At 54.6% G+C, this 18673-nt stretch overlaps 1 protein-coding gene across 4 annotated transcripts in view; it reads right to left on the bottom strand.

The window, feature by feature from the left end:
• kank1a (KN motif and ankyrin repeat domains 1a) overlaps positions 1–18673 on the bottom strand; it is a 33843-nt gene that overhangs the window by 14044 nt on the left and 1126 nt on the right. For 2 of the 4 annotated variants that reach the window (XM_030105521.1, XM_030105523.1), the window contains exon 2: positions 3666–3834. In XM_030105521.1, the coding sequence (XP_029961381.1) occupies positions 3666–3720 (55 nt within the window). In that variant the 5' untranslated portion in view covers positions 3721–3834. Of the gene's footprint in view, positions 1–3665; positions 3846–4114; positions 4150–5628; positions 5657–18673 lie in introns of those variants that run through there. The other 2 variants (XM_030105524.1, XM_030105522.1) reach the window with 2 other exon arrangements.

Raw genomic sequence — 18673 nt, 5'->3', positions numbered from 1 at the left:
AGGGTTTAATCAGCACGACGATGCAACCCGACGACAAACAGGATCCACGTCATGGATGCAGGCCAAGACTGCAGACACACCGGTCTGACGGACCGCCAGCCCCAAAACCTTTCCAGCCAATCACCAGGCGGCAGTCCACGGCGCACTCATGTGACCGCCGCCGAACGAGAGGCCGCCGTCTGGCTGCCGCGGCCAACGTGACTGGTTGAAACAGAAAATTAAAAGAAAACTCATCATTTTTCGCATTTTAGTCTCAGAAAACTTTGGCATTTATCGGGAACGGCTGAAAAAGTGAATTGATGCAGCGAGCATGCCAGACCACCGGTCGGCGCTGCTGTTCTGGACTCTTCTCTGAACGCTGCCACGGCGAGCTGATGGAAACCGACACGGTGAAGAAGAGTGACCGGACCTGCACAGCGGCCAGGAAGAGGTCGGAGGTCAGAGGTCAGAGATGCCTGAGAAACGACTGAACGCAGAAGAACCGAACTGTGGCCTTGAGACCGTGAGTCAAGCTGGATCAGACGGCGGCAAAGCACCAGCCAATCAGCCTGCAGTGCTGCCGACGCCGTCGGGAGGTCGACTGGCAGCTCCGCCCTGCTCGGGCTGCCGCCGCCGGCCTGGACGCCGCCTCGCTTCCCGACTGCTGGGAGGAGGAAATGAAGACTTGACGACTGCAACGCGCCGAGCTGCAGCGGCCGCTCTGGAATTTCTCGGCCGTTTACAACATTTTTATGACAAACATGCAGCGTGAGGGGAAATTCTTCTCCTATGACCTAAAAAACCTGATCCAGCGATTGTAACGGCTTTCTGAGAGGCGTCGACGGCCCGACGCAATGAAAAACAACACCACATATCAGGTGCTTCCTTCTGAACGCTGAACCAGACACTCGGCATCAAACGCTTGGAGGCACGTGGTCCTCAAAACAACCTCAAAACAGCCCAATTACAGCCACAAGACAGTCCAAAAACAGCCCCAAAAACAGCCTGAAAACAGCCTAATTACAGCCACAAGACAGTCCAAAAACAGCCCCAAAAACAGCCTGAAAACAGCCCGAAAACAGCTTAAAAAGAGGCCAGAAAACAGCCTACAACCAGCCAGGACAGTCTAAAAACAGCCCAGAAACAGCTTAATAAAGGCTTAAAAACGGCCTGAAAACAGCTTAAAAACAGTGTAAATGTGGTCATGTGAACGGAACGGGTTCCCACAGTGCTCCTCCAGACAGAACACACACCTCACCTTCATGCTGCTGCATTAAAACGTGAGGACTGCTCCTCAGGTGGTGTTTGGCCCCGTCCCCTGCCCCGCCCCCCTTTCTTTGCGCCACATTTCAAGTTAAAACGCTTCGTTCCACTCGCACACGATATCGTTCTAAAAACGGCGTCATTTAGCACGTTAGCTTGGTCCTGAGCAGAGCCGCTCCAACAGAACATCTCAGCAAGACCAGATTAAAAACCTGCTGCTGACCTGAACGGGTTCTTCATGGATTTCAAACAGCAGGACCTCTGGCTGGGGTCATCTTCACCTGTTTTCACCCACAGTGCCCCCTGTGGTGCTGAGAGGTACTGCACCTCATATTTACTTCATTTCAAAACCAGATTTCCAGAGTTTGTTTGGTCTGGACAAAAAGCCAACACAAACTTAATATTTTCACCAAATAAACAGATTCTTCATGACAGGATTCAGTTTTTGAGCAGTGGGAGGATAAACTTTACTGATATTTGAAAAAAGCTCGTTTTCAGTCTTTAGCATTGATGCTAAGCTAACTAGTTCCTTCTGCAGTTTGGATCCCAGATCATCCCACATTCAACAGGATAAAGTGTGTGTGTGTGTGTGTGTGTGTGTGTGTGTGTGTGTGTGTGTGTGTGTGTGTGTGTGTGTGTGTGTGTGTGTGTGTGTCTCCAGCCGTGGGACAATGCAGAGTAAATGAAGTAGCTGGGGCTGAATGGGAGCTGTGTTCGCCCTGGAGACAATCCGTCCTTTATCCGCCAGCGAGACGCTTCACACTTCATCCACCGGCGCTCATGTGAAGACAGTGAAGAGCGTCAGGGAGCAGACACAATGACCACCTCAGTCCGCCGGGTCCCCCGTCTCCATCGGAGCACAGAGGGAGGGGGACGGACTGGTACCAGGACCGCCGCTCAAAAAGGACCACTTCAGAGGCTGTCAATGAGCAGCAGGAGGTCAGGAGGTCAGGAGGGCCACAGGGGCCGCTCTGTCCTGCTGGAGACGTCCAGAGCCGGGAACAGCTCAGACACCTGGAGGACGGACGCCCGACTCAGCCCCACTGAGGTCCAGACACCCGGAGGATCCCTCAGTCTCAGTCCGCCGGGAAGACAGTCGATGCGTATTTCAAAATAAAACTGAATTCAAAATAAAATCTGTGTTGTGTTTTTGCCTCGACATTCTTTTATTTTTATTCTAAAAGCAGAACACATGAGAAACAACGTGCTCTAATCATCACACAGAAGAATGAAGAGGGAAGTCAAACAACACCAAAACCGCACAAAAAACGCCCAGAGCCTGGAACTCTGGAACTCTGCAGGTATAAACCGCTCTGTGTTGCCAGGTTGGGAGGATTTCCAGCCGTCAGGTTGATGCACGGTGACTGCAGGTCAGCAGGTCTTTTCAATGCAACCAAATGTCCTAATCAATTTATTGACAGCAGGGTGTTTGGGTGTTTGGTTGCTCATGGGTCATGGCAGTATGGATATGTTCGTTGCGGCTGTGATGACGTTTGTGACGAGCCTGTCGCGCTGCCTTCAGTTGTGTGATTATGGGCTGTTCATGGTTTTAACACGAGTTTCTCCAGCGACGAGGTCTGCGCTGGTCGTTACTGCGTTCAGCAGGTTTTCTGTTGTGTTTGGCCTGGAGACAGTGAGATCTGGCGCCCCCTTCTGGCGGAGTCGCAGCTGACCGCAGACCCACCGGAGTGACGGCGCTGCGGTGCCTCCGGACCGGAACCGGAACGCACCGCCTCCAGCGAAAGACGGACGGAAACCGGCTCCGAGGAAAAGTGATATTTGAGAATCGAACCGACTCGCCTGACTGCTGGAATCAAAACCTCTGGAGTCAGCCTGCCGGCGGCGGTGGCGGCGAGCTGTGAGCACATCTGTCCTGCATGCTGCACATTCCTGAGAGGATTTGGACGGACGGAGACTCGCCCCCCATCCCCGTTAGGCCCGGCAGGAATGTGATCCGTCTGCAGGTGTGAGTGCTCGCCGCCGCCGCCACCGCCACCGCCGTTCCTCACCTGAGCGAAACCTCCTCCCCAGCTGTGAACAGCTGGAGCTTCTCCAGGCGTTTTAGAAACGGCTCGCGAAGCGGAACTTTTCGAAAAACACTGTCACCATAGAAACGGGTAAAACGGCGCCAACCTGTGGCCCATCATGGTAACTACACCATTTTCAGTGTCTCTGCTGTTTGTGTGGAAACGTTGTTTTCAGGACGTTACCATGGAGACGAGAAATTACAAAAACGAAAAACATTGTTCTGTAAACAGAGCTTCAGACCCACTGAGGAGGAGGAGGAGGAAGAGGAAGAGGAGGAGGAGGAGGAAGAGCAGTCGGGGTGACAATGTGCCTTTGCTGCTCTCAGAAGGAGTAATAAAGTAATAGGAGTAAAGTAATAAAGTAAGTACTTTGCCGCGGCAGGGCAGGGGTGTTACCTGGGTGACCTTGGTGACCTGGGCCTCCTCCATTCACGTGCACAGTTTGAGCCATGCCAGCCGCTCGTGCACGCTCAGTCCAGCAGCGAGACTCACTGCAGTCATGCAACGGCCATGCAGGGGGTCCAGGGGGGCATGCAACCGGCAACCTGCAACCGGCAACGGCAACCTGCAACCGGGGGAGACAGAGGAGGCAGTCAGTCTGACAGCAGGGGGGGGTGGGGGGGGGGGTTCACTCAGCTCAGCAGCATTATGAGCCACAACACCCTCTTCTTCTGCTCTGCTCATCACCCTTCACAGGGACACTGCTGCCCCCTGGTGGACGCCCCCCCCCCCCCCCATCCCCCCCATCATGGAGCCTTTTTAAATCACATCCAGATGTTCACACATGTTAAAGCAGCGGAGGAGCTGGACTCCATGCAGACACACCGAGCGGACAGGAGACTGACCCAACATGTTCCACGTGTCCCGCTCCAAACCTGCAGGGGGGGCAGAGGTCAGACAGCCCACAGACAGACAGGAGGACGTCTTCAGTCAGATCTAATTCCCTCAGTCTGACGGGATTTTTTACGCCTGGCTGTTTTTTCACATCCTTTAATCCAGCACTGTAACACCGTTTCCTGCCACCAGGTGGTGCTTCAGCAGTGCGGAGCTGCTCCGACTCAACTCAGCTTAACTGAAGCGTCCAGCTTGAAGACGTCCGGTACTTCCTGGGCCGTTGACCAGGAACAGCGGAAACTAAAACACGGCGACACTTGAAGGTAGCTCACAGAAAAGCAGTCAGGCTGGACGCTACAGGAGTCGCCACAGAGACAGGAGTCGCCACGGAAACGGAGTCGCCACGGAGACAGGAGTCGCCACGGAGACAGGAGTCGCCACGGAAACGGAGTTGCCATGGAGACAGAAGTCGCCACGGAAACGGAGTCGCCACGGAGACAGGAGTCGCCACGGAGACAGGAGTCGCCACGGAGACAGGAGTCGCCACGGAGACAGGAGTCGCCACGGAAACGGAGTTGCCACGGAGACAGAAGTCGCCACGGAAACGGAGTCGCCACGGAGACAGAAGTCGCCACGGAAACGGAGTTGCCACGGAAACGGAGTCGCCACGGAAACGGAGTCGCCACGGAGACGGAGTCGCCACGGAGACGGAGTCGCCACGGAGACGGAGTCGCCACGGAGACAGAAGTCGCCATGGAAACGGAGTCGCCACGGAGACAGAAGTCGCCACGGAAACGGAGTCGCTACGGAGACAGAAGTCGCCACGGAGACAGAAGTCGCCACGGAAATGGATCGCCACGGAGACAGGCAAAACCCAAAAAACACAACGTGATGTTAAAAAGGTGAAAACGTCAGGGAAACAGACAAATTTAAACCACAAGGATGAAAGTAGCTGATTTTTAAACTGTACTTCACACCAGCCAACAACTGCCACCGGCTAAAAACGACCACCAGTCAACAACCACCACCGGCCAACAACCGCCACCGGCCAACAACCGCCACCGGCCAACAAGCGCCACCGGTCAACAACCGCCACCGGCCAACAACCGCCACCGGCCAACAACCGCCACCGGCCAACAACCGCCACCGGCCAACAACCGCCACCGGCCAACAAGCGCTACGCTGACGGAGCTCCAGTTTCCCTCTGACTTTAAGCCCACCTTGTAGATTTCTAATAATACCTGAAGGGAAGTCGGAGCCGTCAGCAAGCGGCAAGAATTCAGGCACAATCTAACAAGTCGTCCCACAGATTTTCACACGGTGAAGAAACCAACATCGGATCTTTATCTGAGGCTCAGGTATCGGCGCAGGGTGGAGGTGACGGAGCAGGGTGGAGGTGACGGAGCAGGGTAGAGGCCTCCACACTGCTCTGTCACCTCCGTCCTGCTCTGTCACCAAACATTCACACCAACAGTCGGTATGACTGACTGGAACCCACAGTGACTCCCGACAGCCCGACGCTTACCTGTGACTCTCATGCTGACTCCACACAGGCGGCAGACAGCAGCAGGAGGCTTTACCCAGCAGCCCGGGCAGCAGTGAGGAGCGGCGGCGGCGTGCGGCGTGCTCCCACGGCTAAGATTAGACCACTTCCTCAGATGACAGCCAAACGATCTGTCCTATAAGAGGAAACAGGACTTCCAGACTGCCGGGCTGAGCAGGCCCCTGCACCGGCCTCCAGGTGGAGGGGCGGCGAGGCAACGTGGTTCACCACCGCCGACGCCATGCAGCACGCGCCGGTGGTACAACGCCACGGGAAACCTTTACAGGTTACGGCTGCGGCGTTCGGTTCAGACCAGCAGAGAATCAGACTAGTGGCGGCTGAAAGAGACGAGGACGTCTTGATGACGGGGTTGGTCTTCATCAGGAAGAGTCAGGATCACTGTCAGCGTCGAGTCAACGAGACGCTTCAACATTCGGTTCCATACAGAACAAGAAGACGGATGATCACTCAGAAACTTTTTGATTCGATCACACTGTCTCCAGGAGGTAAACGGCAGACGGGAGGGAGAAGCGGTGAAACCAGTTCAGGATTCAGACTGCATGTAAACACCGCTCTGGACCGGTTCCCAGAATTCTGCACAGGTGTCAGTTAGATCAGGTGGAAATGTGACAAGGCAGAGAAGAGAACCAGCAAGACTCAGTGGAACTCTGGAGGGAATCCTTATTTACTGACAAAGTTCCAAAAGAAACCCGGCTTGAAAAATCAAGCCGACAAATCCGTCACAACCCCAAAGCGTCATGGGATTGATCGCCCAATTTTCATCTGAAAAGAACAATCTGATAAGAATTAATACAAAACTCAAACTTCATCCAAACCCAAACCAGTAATCTGACCAGATACGAAGGACGATTCGGTTTTAATGTCGACTGTATTTTGACAACAGCCGCCTGCAACAACAGAGCTGAGGTCAGGTGTGTCGTTACAGCGAGGCCGCCTGCTGTTTCAAGAGTCAACAAGCGGCGAGGAAAGGAAAGGTCGCGGCTCCGGCTCTGTGGCGCCCTCCAGAGGCGAACCTGAAGAGTTCCGCCTGAACCGAGACCGAGGAATGATCCCAGACCAGCCGCTCCAGAGACCACTGCACCCGGAACGACAAGCTGCAGGCCGAGTGTGTGTGTGTGTGTGTGTGTGTGTGTGTGTGTGTGTGTGTGTGTGTGTGTGTGTGTGTGTGTGTGTGTGTGTGTGTGTGTGTTGCTCCTCACACACAGGTCCAGCTTCAGCAAACAGCAGGCACAGAGACGCACTCATCGCTTCAATTCTGCCCTGAAACGTTAAGCTGGTGCTTTCAAACGATCAAAATTATAACTAATCGTAAATCTGACTGTAGTTAATCGCATCATTTGTGAAGTTGTAATTAAGCCCACAAAAATCTTTAACACTTTAATGCACAAACCTAATTTATTCTGAATCTTTTAGCTGAAGCATGTATTTTAATTGTAAACAGTTTCACAAAAGTGGAATTTGAACCATCCGACAGTTAAAAGTTGAGGTGCTGAAGGGAACAAGGCCAGCCCGTCTGTCTTATCACCAAAAACAAGAATGAAATCTACTGAAATAACTTCATTAAACTGGAACTAAACCAACAGAGTTCACAAAATTCTCTGAATTCCACTGAAATGTTCATATTTCACAACTGAACATCTGAATCTGATCAGCTGAGGCGTAAATAACTCCTCCTCCTTGACGTGCTTCCAGCTGCTGATCCACACCAGAGAGCCGCAGTGAAGCCGGCAGGGGTCAGAGGTCAAGCTGCTGACAGACTCCAGCCGTGTCTGACACGGTTCAGATCCAGATCATCCCTGGACTGATGAAGGCCATCTTCCATCGTGTTCTCATGTAGTTCTAATTTAATTCACAGTTCTACTCTGTGCCCACCAGGGGGCGGCATTGGTTGATCTTGGGGGTTGGGGGGTGGAAAGGGTCTTTCTTCTGGAGAGAACACAAACGTCACGGCTCAGTTTCCACCGGACAGGAGAGAAACCTCCGGAGCGTGTTGACTGGAGGGGAAATGAGGGCTGAATATTCAACAGGCTCGTTTTTCCCTCGTAAACACCGAGAGGAAACCGCTAACGGAGGTACGAGCTTCCGTCTGGAGCAGCAAGAAAAAGGAAGAGTAGGAAGAGTGGAGCGAGCAGGAACCCAAGCATTGAAGAAGGCCCCGCCCCCGGCCCCGTGAAGCCCCGCCCCTGGCCCAGTGAAGCCACGCCCCCAGCCCCATTAAGCCCCGCCCTCTCTGCCGCTGAGAGGAGGAACCGGAGGAACGCCTTCTGCTCGAGGAGTCTGCAGTCAGCAGGGAGCATTCTTCTCTACCCATAAAGAGTCAAGGTCAAAGGTCGAACAGGCTCTTCCGCTCACATTCAGATACGAGTCAATAAATAACTCGTCTGTGAAGAGGAGGAACGCCGGTCGACCAAAACATAATGACCGCCTGCCTTCAGGCCTGATCCAGAACCTCAGATCGACAGAACACCGACGCCGGTGTCGGTACGACTCCGAGCCGTGCTACATGCTAGCTGCTAAAGAGCCCCGTGGCAACAAGGACGCTCTTGATGTGGCGGCTTCATGTCCACAGAGCGGGACGGGCGGCCAGGCTGGGACTGGGACTGGGACTGGGACCTGCTCCAACACGCCAACAATCGTCCCCGCCACAAGTACACATGTCAACATCAACAGCTGGTGTTTCCTTCCTGGTGACGGAGCCTGATCACCATCCCAACGCGCCGGCAGCTCATCCCGACCAGGACCGACTGCTCCGTTACCGGGCTCACCATGGTTCCCGGGAGACCCGGGTCGGAGTTCAGCCTCCTCACGGCTCCAGACCGGAGGGTTCATCATCAATCTGCCTCTTCAGCTCCTGAAGACTCAAGACTTCATTGACTCCATAAAGGACACAACTCTTCACAACACCGTTCCTTCAGACTGTTAACAAGACAGCGCCCCCCACAGCAGAACCCAGCAAACCCCCCCCACAGCAGAACCCAGCAAACCCCCCCCACAGCAGAACCCAGCACAGCGCCCCCTAAAGGAGAACCCAGCACAGCCCCCCCCACAAGAGAACCCAGCACAGCCCCCCCCCACAGGAGAACCCAGCACAGCCCCCCCCCCACAGGAGAACCCAGCACAGCCCCCCCCCACAGGAGAACCCAGCGCAGCCCCCCCCACAGGAGAACCCAGCACAGCCCCCCCTACAGGAGAACCCAGCACAGCCCCCCCCCACAGGAGAACACAGCACAGCCCCCCCACAGGAGAACCCAGCACAGCCCCCCCCCCCACAGGAGAACCCAGCGCAGCCTGCAGACCGTTCAGCCGTTGAAATGACGGCTTCCATCTTTACTTTTCAGACTAAGGAGTGGAAATTTCTTTATTCTGAATTCTAAAATCTGCGGTTGCTTCTGAGATCACTGGGTTTCTGTTTAGTCCAGTTCAGCCCAGAGCAGCAGACGACGGGGGTCCATCAGTCTGAAGACCCTCGTCTGTCCAGAGCCGCTCCGGTGACCTTCTGGAGACGGACCGATGAGATCCAGGTCTTTGGTTCTGCCGCCAGACAACAAGGAGCAGAGGGTGAGGCTGGAGACGAACCGGCAAAACGAGCCAACACAGGACGGACTGGGAGGGTTCAGGGAGACTTCACCGATCTGACCGGTGTGAGGGTCTCCACACACGCTGTCCTCCATACTGCAGCGGCGTCCTGCTGGTCCAACAGCTGGACCACGTCAGGAAGGCTGCTGGAAGAGCCTGGAGGTCCGCTAGCTGCCCGCTAACGAGGCTGTTAATGAGTCACATGGCGCTGGCGCCGGGCCAGCGGGGGAGGGGGTTGAGTCCCGGGTCTATCCCCACCCCCCTCAAATGACTGGCTCACCAGCGGTTCTTTAGAAGAACCATTCACTGCTGCTTCACCAACAACTTCCACAAGATGGCAGCACGAAGGCACCACAGAGATATACAACACAGCTTTAGGGTACGAGCCAAAGCTGGGTCTATGTGTCATATGTCTGTGCTGGTCACGGCCCTGCTGCTGTGCAGGTTCCGGGGCAACGCGAAGTCCAACTGTTAGTGCACTGCAGACAGAATCGCTAATATTTCATCATTCATATTATATCACTTTATTAAGAAATATTTCATTTAAAGTTCTCCGTACTGCTAACAGCGCTAACACTGCTAACAGCGCTAACACAGCGAGCAGCAGGAACACAAACAAAATTCAATTGACATTTTTCAGTGAACGTCTGAAAGTGATGCCGGGCTTCAGGGTTCGGGATTCACGCTACAGATCTGATCATTTCACTGCAAATACCGTGAAAATGTTTCTTCTAGAGGAATTAAAACGGACTGAGATTCGTACCGTTAGGACAGGAACTGATCCAGACTCCCATCTTTCTCGTAACGTGAGGCGAAAGACGTCAGAACAAGCTGAGAACCTTAAAGAGTCAGTCATGAATCCAGGTCAGGTCCCCAGGCGGACGGCTTAGCGATAGCGGCCATGCTAGCTAAACAGGAAAGACTCCTCTAAACAGCCCGAAGCTCCGGCGTGTTCAGATGATGACTTCCTGTCTCAGTTAACGAGCTTGGGGGGGGGGGGGGGGGCTAATGTGGCAGCTGATTCTACTATCAGGATTCAAGGGGGCCGAGGGCCGAGGGCCCGGACCCCCCCTCCCCCCAATGTTTAGTCCTCATTAAATCAGTTTTCCCTCCTTCCTCCACTGAAAGACAAGTTTTAGCAGGAACAGACAGGAACTCAAGTGTGGACTCCAGTAAAGAAGGAAGACGGGGGGGGGGGGGGGGGGGGCTAATCCCATTAGCTAAATGATGTGTTCCACTGTGTGCGTGCGTGTGGGGGGGGGGGGGGGCAGTAAAGATGAGATGAGGATCTCTTCCTAGACGACCCCCCCTCCCCTTCACCCCCGTCATCATGGACTTGGAGGAGCGGCGGAATGAAGCGCACGTGCCGGGAGAAACGTGCAGCAGGAGATCCTTGTGAGCACGACGCTCAGAGTCTTGCTCGAGGACACTTCGGTACTACTGGAACGGGACTGGAGTGACCCGGTGACCTCTGGCGATTCCTGAATGACTTCCTCACGTCTGTGCTTCACTCTGACATTCCAGCCCGGACAGGGTGTCAAGTCTGTGCACGTCGTCCGTCACAACATCCACCGCCACCACGTGCACGTGCAAAATCAGACACTGGTTCACAGGAAGAAACGCGGAGTTCTCGACCTGCTGGTTCCAGGACTGCCTGCATGCAGGGCGTTAATGTTTGACTGACAGACACACACACACAGACACACACAGACACACACAGACACACACAGACACACACAGACACACACAAAGAACAAACGGGTTCCTCGCCTTCATGCTGTAACAGTCTGTAGCTGCAGGGAGTCGCTCAGTGTCTGGCCCAGAGAGGATCCGCAGGTGAAGACGGACGGCCAGAGAGCAGCGCTCACCTGCAGGAACAGAGCCTCTGCTGCTTCTCACCTGCAGGAACAGAGCCTCTACTGCTTCTCCCCTGCAGGAACAGAGCCTCTGCTGCTTCTCACCTGCAGGAACAGAGCCTCTGCTGCTTCTCACCTGCAGGAACAGACCATTTCCTGCTTTACACAGTAATGAACGGCTGAAGATGTGAGGAAAGCTGGAGTTCGGAGGTGTTCTCCATCCATCCAGGGACCTGGGACCAGGTCCCAAGCCCCAGTCCTGGTCCCAGTCCTGGTCCTGCTCTCTATATCTCAGCATTTCTTGCTCCACACCCTTGTCCTTCTGAGGTGGAGTGTCAGACCTCGATGTTCCAATTAGAATAACAGATTGATTATAAGATGTATTAATCATACAGTAACAGGCTGGGAGTGAGGTTTTACTGAACAGTACAGGCTAATTAGCGCTTTGAACCTCAGGGAGGTCTTCCTGACTGTTAGAGCAGACGTCAGCTGGCAGTGTCTGTTTCATGATCAGTATCAGCTCTAATAGCACACATCAGCTGATCCCCGGCCTGGGAGTCCAGAGCATGAATCAGTTTTCACACTCAGGCGGGATTTCTCGCCCAGAAAATTCAGATGTTCATGAAACTACCTGTGCACTAACAGTGCCCCTCCCCCCCAGCCCGCCCGCCCAGCCCCCCCGGTGGGTCTACATCCCAGAAGTGGAGAAAGTGAGGCGTGACTCAGGAAGCTGGAGTAACTGAGGGACCTGCTAATGACTTCCGTGTCGCGGCGCTCGTCTCTCCGGTGGCCTCGGCCGGCGGTCACAGGGTCAGAGGCTACCACAACACAGGCATGCCTCCCGAGGTCATAATGCGGCACATTGTACTGCGCCGGCACCGGGGGAGGGGGGGTGTTGGGGGGGATCTTCCCACCGGGAGCCGTGGGTCAGTCTCTGCGGGTCGACAATAGCTGCTACATTCCTGCAGAAAAGCCGTGGCGTCATGGCCGCCCGCTCCTCTGTACTTCCACCTAAACAAAGGGATTAGCTCCTGCGGCATTCTGGGAAGTTTGACCGGTGTGTTCAGGAACCTTCTCGACTTTATTACCCACAACTTGTGTGATTTTCTTCACAATAAAACATTTTCTAAAGTACTGAGCTGTGATTACATTACAGATTGTGGATAAAAGACGTCCAGTAGAGCGTCTCTGCACAGAGCGGCAGAAGCTGAGTTTAGACTCGAACATCGGAACAGACCTGACAGTCCGAGCGCCGAGCAGAGCAGCGGCGCCACCGATACCGTCTGAACGGAACCGTCGTTCTGACGAGGTGCTGGCTTCCAGCGTCCAGCATTTTCACCACGTCAGCTGGTTTTAGCAGGAGCGACGTTGTTCTGATGGCGCCGAGCCTCTGGCCTCAATCAGCTGTTAGCCCGTTAGCCTAGCCTGGACCTGGTCCTGGACTGGTCCAGTCTAGTCCAGGATCATCCCGCTCGCGTCCTGAAACATGTGAATGTTCTGATGAGTCAGGACGGCTCCAGACCGGATGGTCAGCAGAACGTGAGCGGAACGCTTCATTAATCAGCAGAACGGACGAGAAGCTGAACATTTCGTCTCCGGTGGAGTTTAACCGAGTCTCCTGAAGCTCAGGTTTCCTGGAGGTCACTGATTTTCCCAGATCGCTCTCCTCCAACCAACCAGAGCTCCTCCAGCTCCAAGCAGAGTGAGACTGAAACAGAGTCGAGTCATTTCATCAAAAAAAGCAAGTTTTTCCAGCAGATTGAAACAAAAGCGGCTCCATCATCAACAAATATTGACTCAAGTCCTGCTATTGTTTCAGCCCCGGTGGAGGCGAGGTGGAGGCGGGGGTGGGGATGGGTGGGGGTAGTGGGGGGTTGGTGGTGCTGCTGGGGGGCACCAACTGTGTGAAACAGGAAGGCGGTGCAGAAACAGATCCCCTCTCATCATGATGAGCAGCTAACGGAAACGTGAGACACGTTTATTCAGGGTTTCCTTCTAAATACACCACTGCCAAAAGTGTTCGCTCGCCTGCATACACACACACACACGACCTGCGCGTGTGTGTGTGTGTGTGTGTGTGTGTGTCAGATGGTCCCATATTTAAACAGGTGCTCGAGACAAAAGGTTAATTTCTCCGTCAATCAGAGCAGATCAAGCATGAAGCTTCCAAACAGAGGAGAGCAGAGAACCTCAGGCCAGAGGACTGAGCTCCGAGGACCCCCACCGCCCCCGGTTCTGGTCCTGGTCCTAAAACTCTGTTCCTGCGTCTGGTCTCCGGTGGACGGCGTTGCCATGGCGACCTGCCCTTCACTCTGTGGAAGCTGAAACCTGAGAGGCGGCGGGATCACGGCCAGGCAGCGAGGGTTCGTCACACACACAGCCGAGTGTTTCCTCGCTGGCGGTCTGGGATGCTGGAGGACGGGAGGCCGGGGGGGGGTCCCCAGGAGCCGCCCCCGCCCTCCCCCGATCAGACCACTGGTTTGACCAGAGGACAACACTTCAGTCTGCAGAGAAACGCCGACCTGCTGCAGGAAGACGTCCAGACGGCGTGCGGTCATGAAAGACCACTTCAAAGGTTTCACCTGACCCCCATTACCCCCCACTCTGGAAACCCGGCACTTCCAGAGATGCGAAACACTCAGCTACACTCAGAATCCACTCTGGCAGCAGCTCACGGAGCATTTAGTGCTGAAATCATTCAGGAATCAGAAAATCCACCAAGGGAGACACAATTTCAACATTCAGGAAGTAGAAACGTCCCAGTGGCGCTGGACGGACCGCTTCACTTCTCACACTCAGTTTGGTGGAGAGTCAGAAAAACTCAACGAAAAATGGCCTCCTGAAGAACCACAGGCTGAAACTGAGCTGGAGAACAGAAGCCTTTAACGAGGCACCCGACCCGAAATGAGTCTGACCTTTAAGATTCAAGACACGTTTTAAATGATCAGTAGTTTCCACTCATCTCGTTTCCAGAGACGAACCTCGGCTGCCTCAAATTCTATAAAGCTTCAGAGCTTATAAACCCACAGAGACCGGGGACGATCCGTAACCTGACAACCAGCGGCGAGGCTGTAACCCGAGCAGCCGGCCGAGGTGTCAGCCGGACAAACCCAGGAGGAGGAACTCCAACAGCCGGGAAACCAGTCCCAGATCCAGAAACGGCTCCAGGACCAACCGTTGAGTTGATTCTCAAAAAGAACTGAAGCAACCGGGACAGTCCAGATGCCGGATCTCAAACTTGCATCTGGATTCCTGGTTCTGCTGTTCCACTCTAGAAGCCTCGCCAATTAATCAGTAGTGTCAGTGAACTGAGGCTTCTGTCGGACGCTTCCTGTGCCGACCCGATCAATCACTCCGATTGATCTTTAACTGGCCTCCAGCAACCATCAGGTGTTTCCTCCTGCAGGCTTTGGATCTTTCACACTTCCAGACTCATATTTTCAGAGGAGACGTCTGAACTGAAAACCAGCCGAGTGTTTCTGTCTTTACCGTAAACTGAGTTCAAAGCGAGCAGTCGAAGCCGTTTCTGCTGCTCACAGGCAGGATCTCTGCGTTCTGACGACTTGACTCGCTGCCAGGCGGCCTCGGAGGAATGTTCCAACATGACAGGTAGAGGTCTGAGCACGCCCGCATAGCTGAGGGGATTATCGCGGTACCGGCGCAGCGCCGAGCGCTCCCCGGCGCCTGCCGCGCTCCGCTGACGGGACTGGCCACGCCTCCCTCTGCAGACGAGTCCAGGAGTCCAGGAGTCCAATGGTTCCACCGAGAAACAGAAACCTGGCGGTGGCGTCCCAGAAAGCGTGGAGGAACCACTTCTACCACCGACGGCAGACTGCTGAGAGCCGGCAGACTGAACCAAAACCTGACGGACTGACGTGGAAACAGCAGCATCATCTGCATATCGTTGTCTTCCACAGAAATCCCGTCCCTGCAGGCAGAACCGCACTGCTCGCCTGTTACCTTGGTTGTGTTTTGGGTGTCCGATTACATGACAACTGATCGGAGCAGTGTGTGCGCGTGTTTGTGCGACTGTGGTGAAGGTGTGTGTTTTATTGGCGGTGGGAGGGACGGCCTTCCTTTTTAATGCTGTTCTATGTCTAAATGCTGCAAAGCACCGTGTGTTTTTAGAAAATCTAAAAAGGGCTCGACAAAGTTTGATTGTTTGAAAACTCTTGTGCTCTGTCGCCATAGAAACGAGAGAAAACACCCTTTCTAGAAAGACTGAGGCTCTGTCGCCATGGAATCAGGGAAAGCGACACTTTCTAGAAACTCATGCTCTATTGCCATGGAAGTCTCGTTACTGTGAATTTGACATATTAACATTATGCTTATTCACTGTTTTTATTTTTACCGACTCATGTAACACCTTGAAGCCTCTGACGCAGCTGTTGTTGTGATGCTGGGCTGTACAAAAATAAATTGATTGAAATTGATTGAAACGGGGGGGCTGGACCGCTCGCCCCACGGCTGCGGTCAAACCGCTGTCCTGCACATGCTCAGTGGAGGGACATCAAAGCATTCATGGTTTTATGTGTTGAATTTGTCTTTCAGGTATTATTTGGCTCATAAATCTTAAAAATCAGGATTTCTTCTGCAAAAAATGTAGAATTCCAATGAGACAGAAAGTGAAAGTTGACTTTTCAGTGCTGTGATTCGAGGCTGGACTGACCGATGAGTCTGGAGATGCCCAGAGAGCCCTCCTCCCCCCTCCCCCCTCCTGGACTGACCGTCCACATGCAGCCTGGTTCTTCCACTGTGTCATTCATGGAAGTCATCGGATCGTCGCTGTAGCACTGCAGCAAAGTCGTGTCTGAGCCCATTTTCACTAATTAGGTTGGCCAAACTCTGGCGAGTGGACTGAGGGCCGTGGACGTGGAGAGTGTGGAGCGTGGACGGAGAGCTCATGAAGAGCAGAGGACGCTCGGCTGAAGGAGGGATTAACATACCAGCTAACAAAACGTCTTTGTCAAACACACTTCGGGGTTGAGCCGGGGTTAATCCTGAGCGCGCAGACCGAACCTCCGCTCATTCACGCCCGCCGCAGCGACCAGAGAAACTCTTAGTCAGGTCGAGGCGCCGGAGAGAATCCACCGCGAGGATTCAGGACGGACCAGAACTCCAGAGGAACCACAGGAAGTGGAGCTGGAGGGAACTCTGATGACGAGACTCCAGGGGAAACCGCTTCTTTTCCAGTCAGACCAGCAACCACAACAGCAGCAGCAGCTTCCGCCCAGCGAGCGGCGGAGCAGAGTCCCGCTCGGTCTGAACACTGAGGATTCGGTTCGACCGGCGCTCCTCGGCTCCGGTTAAACCACCTTCAGCCACCTTCTTCACACGGAAACGGCAGAAACCCTGAAAGCCATGTCGTTTCCACGCTGGCCACCAGAGGGCGCTGCTGTTTTCTTTTATTAGGAAGCCATGTGTGACCATGTGAACCACGTGGGGTAAAGTCCGATGCGAATCCACGCCTCAGGAGCCAATCGGCAGGCAGGATTCAGTCCGTGTGGCGTCGACCCCCTCTGGCCGGTGACCTGGCGGCGAGACGCCGGTCGGCCTCGCTCGCCGGTTCGGTTCTGGACAGATGGACGGTGAGAAGAGCGGCTCAACCTCAAATCCGTCCCACGAACCGCGAAGCAGACGCTGGCGAGGCGTTCTACACCCGGCACTCCAGGGGGTCCAGGGCAGCCGGACAGGTGTTTCACGATGTTGAAATTCATGCAGTAGTTCATTCATTTATTCACAAACAGCCTGGAGCCGACGCCTTCAGCAGCTCCGCCGTGACCGCAGAGCGGGGGGGGGGGGGGCTTCACTGGGTCTCATAATAACAGGGCAGGTCTTCACCCCACACCGCCGCCGCCGCCCAATCAGGAGCAGCGCTGCGTTCAGGGTCGCCCCAGAAAATCAAGGCTCATGCAGAGAACTTGCTATTTTTACTGCTGCAAACCAGAAATTACACATTTTAAAAAACAGAGACCTCCGTGAGGGTCCAAAACCAAGACCGGATCCATGTGGGCCCGGTGGGGGGGGGGGTTAGCACGGGGGTGACACATCCTCACCCCTCTGATCTCCAGGACTCCAGGCTCTTCTCACCAACCTGTTTATTGAGGGGCCTCGGCCATATGTCAGCAAGCAGAACACACACACACACACACACACACACACACGATGCTGGGCCTCCACCAGATCTGCTTATGAGTTGGAGGGAGACCAGCAAGAAGCCACGAAGCACCGCGTCCCCCCTGAGACCAGCACAGTCCAGATTAAACACTAATCCCCAAGGGGGGGTGGGGGGGGGGGGTGGGGGGGGGGGGGGGGGGGGGGGGGGGGGTGCGGAGGGGGGGCAGGCGCCACGGTACAAATCTGACAAACAGCCATCGGCTGCAGATACGGAGTATCGATACTCAGGAACAGAAGACACCCCAACCCAGATCAGGGCTGATATCAGTGATTTCTGATTGGTCGGGTCGGTCACCTCTCCGGTCGTCCTGACCACTCAGAACCATCAGGGGGCGCTGCAGCTGCACGTCTGTCCTTTTTCTGTCTGGATTTGAACCTTTTCTAATCTGGAACTAACAGAAACCCAGAGATCCAGCTGAACGACCATCGGACGAATCCTGCAGCTCCGACTGGGAGACGAACCCACGAGTCCACAACAACCTGTCCAAAACCACGAGTCCACAACAACCTGTCCAAAACCACGAGTCCACAACAACCTGTCCAAAACCACGAGTCCACAACAACCTGGCCAAAACCACGAGTCCACAACAACCTGGCCAAAACCACGAGTCCACAACAACCTGTCCAAAACCACGAGTCCACAACAACCTGTCCAAAACCACGAGTCCACAACAACCTGTCCAAAACCACGAGTCCACAAGAACCTGTCCAAAACCATGAGTCCACAAGAACCTGTCCAAAACCACGAGTCCACAAGAACCTGTCCAAAACCACGAGTCCACAAGAACCTGTCCAAAACCACGAGTCCACAACAACCTGTCCAAAACCACGAGTCCACAACAACCTGTCCAAAACCACGAGTCCACAACAACCTGTCTAAAAGACACTTCCAGGACCAACGGGAGCAGAACGCCGCCTGCCGGTTCCAAGGGAACCGTCTGCAGCAGAACCTCCCCCCCTGTGGGTTCATCAGTCTCAGAACGTCTGGAGGTTTCAGGACGGTTCGTCTGGAGTCTCAGCAGGACGACTGCTTCCTGTCTGCAGGAATCCTGGATCCACGCCGGAATCTGAGTCTTCAGACACAGGAGCAGGAACCTGGACCAGGAGAAGAGCCAGCAAGGGTCATGGGGTCTGGGGTCTGGGGTCCGGGAGGCTGAGAACGCCGTTTAAAACAGGTTCAGGGGGTCCAGGGGGGTCCAGTAGTCAGAGGAAGGGGGAGGAGAAGGAGGAGCATGAAGAGGAAGAAGCGTTCTGGAAACGCTTGAGCCCCTGGTCCTGGTCCGAGATCTGGTCCTGCTCCTGGATCTGGTCCTGGTCTCCACAGTGTCTGGGACCGGCTCGAGAGGGCCGGTTTTGGCCCAGAGGCCTTATGTTTTACACCCCAATGTGACTTATCA

Source organism: Salarias fasciatus, chromosome 12 (assembly GCF_902148845.1).
Source record: "Salarias fasciatus chromosome 12, fSalaFa1.1, whole genome shotgun sequence".
NCBI classification, from domain to species: domain Eukaryota; kingdom Metazoa; phylum Chordata; class Actinopteri; order Blenniiformes; family Blenniidae; genus Salarias; species Salarias fasciatus.
Note: the sequence above shows the minus strand (reverse complement) of the source record. Positions and strands in the feature narration are given on the sequence as shown.